This window comes from Lissotriton helveticus, chromosome 2_1 (assembly GCF_964261635.1).
Source record: "Lissotriton helveticus chromosome 2_1, aLisHel1.1, whole genome shotgun sequence".
NCBI lineage: Eukaryota > Metazoa > Chordata > Amphibia > Caudata > Salamandridae > Lissotriton > Lissotriton helveticus.
The window spans coordinates 560,289,212-560,295,211 of NC_136059.1; the positions used below are offsets into that span (position 1 = coordinate 560,289,212).

General features: G+C 44.7%; 1 protein-coding gene across 1 annotated transcript in view; it reads right to left on the reverse strand.

Moving 5' to 3' along the window:
- Nucleotides 1-4,612, reverse strand: part of F2R (coagulation factor II thrombin receptor) — a 220,770-nt gene extending 216,158 nt beyond the window's left edge. Inside the window, exon 1 of the mRNA XM_078675226.1 lies at nt 4,267-4,612. Within this exon, the coding sequence (XP_078531352.1) occupies nt 4,267-4,351 (85 nt within the window). The 5' untranslated portion in view covers nt 4,352-4,612. The remainder of the gene's footprint in view (nt 1-4,266) is intronic.
- Between the last annotated feature and the right edge of the window lie 1,388 nt (nt 4,613-6,000).

The following is a 6,000-nucleotide window of genomic DNA, read 5'->3' on the forward strand; positions in this document are numbered from 1 at the left end:
CTGGCAAAGTCAATGGCCTTAGGAATTCAGCAAAATGGCAATTTTTTTTAATTGCAAGCCTAGACCATAAAAACAAAATAAAAACAAAAAAACGGCCACGACCTAAATGTGGTGGCCAAATGTTTCAAATAAAAAATTCTAATTGAAACAACATTCACTTTTATGGCTGGTTACATTTTCATGCTTTTAACTAAAAGCGCACAAATTTTATTGGGAGTATTGTGTTTTGAATGCGACGAGGTTAAATCACAACCTAACCAAGCACTCCTTGTTCAAAGTTACAATGCTACACTGTAACCTAAACATTGTATAAAGGCAACTCCAACAAACACTGGCAAAGTCAATAGGTATCATCGTTGTGACTTATTGGCTTTGGCAATGGTTGAATACCACACTGTGCAGCATCATTGAAGCTGTGCAGCATGGCTGAAGTAAAACAAAAAACTTTTGCATAGCAGTCTGCATCCTCTCTACAAAAATATTTTTTTTTTAGTTACTGTAGAAATTCAAATCAATAACTAAAAACAAAACACTTTTTTTAATTGGGTGTAAATGGAGAGGAAGCAACAGGAGCAGAAGTAATGGGGTGAAGCAACAGGGGGATCAGACTCAATATGGGGGCTGGTGTGGTCACTGAAGCAACATGGGCAGGGCAGACGGGCACGCAAGTAGCACAGGGAAGGCGGGGGACATGGATTCAACAAGTGGAGGGTGACACAAGGAAGCAACACACGGGAGGGCAGGGGGGCACAGAACGACAGGGGAGGGTGGAAGCAACATGGAGAAGTATACGGGCAAGTGCAACATGGAATGGGGTGGGGAGGCGCACACGGGAACAAGCAGCAGCACGAGAGGAGAGATACACAATGGAGAATGCTAAAACAAGGAAGAATGCAGGCTTTCTGCAGCGGATAGCTGGAAGGAAAGGCACATACTATAAATAACATAATACAAATAAAATCAAAATATCAAGCAATGAGTGTCTTCAGTTCCCAAGCTCACAAAAACAAGCATTGGCTGCGCGGCCGTGAAAGTGACGCAACCGCGAAAGTGAAACTGGCGTTCAGAACAAGCAGTAAATGGAATAGGGTCCTCTCTATTCACCCCCTTTGATCGGCGTCTTTATTTTCCCGTGGCAGTCATGTAAATAAACAAGTGATTGTAAATAGAGCAGAGGCTTGTTCCTGTGAAGCAGCCAGCATGAGGAGCCGTTGGGTGGAACTTCAGCAGGTCGCAAATTCCATGACTAGGCTGCGATGCCCAGATTGGGTGAAAGGGCTACCGCGTTCTGTTCTCGAGGCTTCTCATAACAAAAGACCATGCAGTGCCCCAAGCTGCACATCCGAGATTGTGAGTTTAATTAAATTGCCAATCCCTGCATGTTGGTTTTACTGTGTTGTGTACTGCTATTTGCAGACGTCCCTTACAGTCAAGTGATTACAAGTAGAGCAAGGGGGGGATTTTACATGAAGCAGCCTGCTGGAAGAGCCGGTGAGGCGGGCTTCGGTGGGACGCAAATTCCACAATAGGGTGCAAAGGCCAGACCGGGAGGAGTTGCCATCGCACGCTGTTCTTGAGGCTTCCCATGCCAGAGTCCTTGAATGCTCAAAAGAAACTGTGGGGCTCGTTGCTGAGCTAATAAAAAGGTGCGCAATGATGAGCAATGAAAACGAGCCCTGCAACAAAATTTCCAGCCCTATTTTCACTTGCGCTCAAAATGATGTGAAAGAGCAGCAGGGGAGAGGGCGTGAAAGAGCAGCAGGGGAGGGGGCGTGAAAGAGCAGCAGGGGAGGGGGTGGAGAGGAGGCTCTGAGGGAGAGTGACGACTAAAGGCCGAGAAAGAAATGCACAAGGCGGGCAGGGGAGGGGGCGGAGCGGGGAGAGCGGCATGTGGGTGTTAAGAAGCCGGGCCTTTGAAGTGAAGCTAAGCTTCACTTCAAAAGGTGTCGGAGGAATGCGGCTGACGGTGATTGCGGCTGTGCACGCGCTTTTAAGCTCAATGCACATGCGCATTGAGCTTAAAAGTCACGGGCACTGCAAGGAATCGCCACGATTCCTTGCTGCTTAGTTAAAAGTTGTTTAAGCCGCAATAGGCTCGCAAGCTCGATGCGCATCGACAGGCGAGACCTAAAAAAGGAAGTAAACAAATGAAAAAAGGGAACGAAAGAGAAAAAAAGGAAGGAAACAAGTAAAGAGAGGAAAGGAAAGAAAATGGAATGAAAAGGGAAATGAGAAAGCAAGTGAAAGGAGAGAGAAAAAACAATGAAATAAGGTTGTAATAAAAGACAAGAATTAAAAAAAAAGAGAAAGAAAGACAAAAAAGAAGAAGGAAAGAAGAAGAACTTAATACAGAACAGTTTCAAATGGATACAATGATATGTTGTGAAATAGCGGCAGTCAGAAAAGTAAAAACAATCCAAAAGAAATGTATAACAGCATTGGCAGTTGATGGGATTACATAAAGATGGAATGTAAATCAGAAGTGTCCTACTATCACATCAGACTCTAAACACACAGGCAACACTTAAGTAATTATGAAGTAAACACACAAGCACTGGCACTGAAGGTAACTAGCTTGCCTGTTGGTGTGCTTCTTGTGAGACAACAAAATACAGGCACTCAAAATTAACTTTACAAGTGGCTGAAGCAGGCTGACCCATTGCCCCTATCTGTATGCTGTAGTGGGTGGAAGCAAAATGTGTATGACATAACAACAGACCGTTGGGTGAAGGGAGGTGGCTAAAAACACCAATATGCAAGTATATTATAAATATTTTTATAAAATCAAAAGATCTTGTTTAACGCCAGACCTAAAGACGGGTCTCAGTCTTGGAATGAACACAGTTTAGGATTGCATAAAGTTAAATAGCAATAGCATGAGTAGCAAGGCCTGGCTGCTCAGTTTCGTTATTCTGAGACAACATAGAACAGCTACAATTATCTTGCAAACATGGTAAAATCTTATACAGCTTCTATAGAACATTCTATGATAAACAAGATGTGATGCAGAAAACCTGGCCGATGTCATCCTGAAGTTTGAGGACAGACCTGAAATTCAATATGCCAAACTATAGGGACCACATGAAGATTTAGTGGATGGCTATAAGACGAGGAGGTTTTCATGCAAATTTCCCAGCCTAGGGGATGCAGTACAGATGACAGGGCAGAAAACACCCTTAAGTTCACAGAAATGTCAGAGTGTAAACTGCTGGGGGTCTTGTTTAAGGACAGATATATGAGAGTTTGAGATGCTGAGGAAGGTATTTAGATGGAAGCCAGATTCAGGTATATTGTAAAACTTCTGGTCGCTTATAAATTAGAATCATGTGAAAAGGAAGACCAACTATGAGATGGCCCTTGGATCTTACAAAGCAGCATACATGTCCCCTGGACTTAAGGGAGTCTAAATGGGATGAAATATTGTTCCTCTAAAACATTAACTTCTGGTGCCAAACTCTAGAAAGTATCTTCTGTGGAACCTCGCGGACTTCGTGCTAATATGTTGTGTTTTCAAGAACAGAATGGCATGTGCCCTATAAAATGAAGTAGTTCCCAACCAAAGCACCATCAGCAGGAACAGGTAAAGGCAGAGCTGTGTGTTCCGATCAATGAACATACAACATGTTATCCTGCAACCCCACTCAAATAAATATCCTATGGAAATGGTACCGACGAGTATGATTAAAGGCACTTAATCAAATTACAAAAGTAATGACATTATTTCTGTTCCAGATCACAATTTGACCAACGCAATGTACAGTGTATGTATGTATATATATATATATATATATATATATATATATATATATATATATATATATTTTTTTTTGTTTTTTTAAAGCATGCAACATTTAACCATAAAATCTGAGACTCTAGACGGGTTGCCTGAAGCAACAGCAGGCGATATTGCTTCGGTGTTCGAAAAGGGGGGGGGGGGGGGTGGTTGGGGTGCCCGCTCTTTCACGGTCATCGTCTGCATGTACAAAGGCAAAACAAATTCCAAACTCGCTTTTGCCCCTCTTTCAAAAATAAATGTTGAAATGCCACAGGCAGTTAGATAAGATAACAAAAATACCAAGCTGTCAAAACAACTTCCAAACGTACTCTTGCAGAATTACCAACTACTGAGAACTACAGAGAAGGGACGCGTGCCCAGTCTCGTGTGGACAACTTTCTGCGCAGCTCGCACACAGCCGGCGCCGGAGGCTGCTGAACAAAGGGGCCGCAGGATGCCTGTGGCGCAGGGAACAGCAGAGCGGGTCTCACCGTTGGGTCTCATAGCGCAGCAGCCGGGTGTGATCAGGCTGTACTCGCAGCACAGGGCGGCCACCAGCAGCAGCCTGGCCTCCATCTCGCCTCCTTGTGTTGTCCCAACACCTGCCTGGACCTCTCGTTCCTGACCGCCTCGTAAGCACGGGTCACACGGAGAGCAGAGAGCCGCCTCAGGCACGGGGACTGCCGCCGCAGAAGCCTCCCGCCATCAGCCTCGAGCAGCGCGAGCGCCTCGGGAGGGTGCCCACAGGGACAGGGCGCGCGCAAGCGGTGTCCTTCCCGGGCGACAAACAGCGCACACAGCGCCGACCCGCTGCAACTCAGGGCGAGAACTGAAAGTGCACGGATACCGCTCCAGGGCGAGAAGGGGCGTGGTGGGAAACCCGCCCTCCGCCCGCCCCCTTCTGGGGTCTCGGAGTGGAGCTTCTAACCAGAAATGAAAAGCGAGGCCTTAAATTACTGCTGTTGTGTGGGTGAAAAATACCGGCCAGGGGTGACGAGAGTGACCTGCAACAGCAGTGCCAGTTCGAGTGAAGTAAGCCCAAAACTTCCCAGAAAGAGGCACGGCCGGTTCTAGGACTTTTGGGGTCCTGGGCAGAAAGGGACTGGACGAGCCCCCTCTAATTTGCAAACAAGGTGAAATCACAGAAAATGACTATTGCCAAAGCTACTTCCCAAAAAGCAACTTTCTAGGTGTGAATATCATTAACACAATAAAAACATATATATTAACAGTAATACAATAAGCAAATATATTTTGAATTTCTCTCAGCTGGAAACATATTATTAATCACACCAGTTGGAAAGGTTTGATCTATGTCTCTTCAAAACATATATCTTTAATACATGTTAACAATTTGTTTACAGGTTGCATTAGGTATATATGTATGTATACGATGGATTAAACCCAGATCTGTGACGGGGTGAATGTTTTGCAAATGTGCAACATTCCGTCCATCATCTTGTATGTTTTGCTGTTCACCCTATGTAGGAAGGGTACGCCCAGACGTGGGTCCCGTACTCGCTAAGCCACTGGAGTCAAGCTATCCTGGCTGAAGACGGCTGATAGCCAGAAACCGGTCCTAGGATGCTTGATTCCAGTCCAGGGAAGACATGGCTTGGCAGTTCGGGCTGGACTGTTCCCATGAGGCACAGGGTCAAGACTGATTTGCATACGGCCATGTCTGAACTGGGGTGGCCTGGTGAGCAAAATAATGATGGATTAAACCCAGATCTGTGACTGGTGGGGAATGTTTTGCCAATGTGCAACATTCCATCCATCATCGTGTGTGTTTTTATATATGTATGTATGCAATATTTATACAGTGCAAAACTAGCGAAAGGCTGTGAATTCTATACAGGGTCAACGCCTGACACAATCAACATGTAATAGGAGGAATAGATGGTTTATGGACTGTCATAACAAAATTATGTATTATTATTATTTTATTTTAAAGAGTTCAGTATTCAGATGTTTGCTAATTTCATTTGAAGCTGGGTTTGGGCTGTCCGATATGGTGATATTGGTCCAAATCCGCAGAGCATACATGGGAAAGGCCTTTTAATTATTTTCTTTTTAGGACTTCTTCTTTTGCCTAAAGAGGTCCCTTTTGTGGGTGTATGGAGAGCCACTTGTAATGGTAAGATTGTCATTCAAGTAGTCAGTGGCATCAGTAGTGTATATGTGGATCTTCTGCAGTACAAACTTAGCCAAAAGGCAGCGTAACA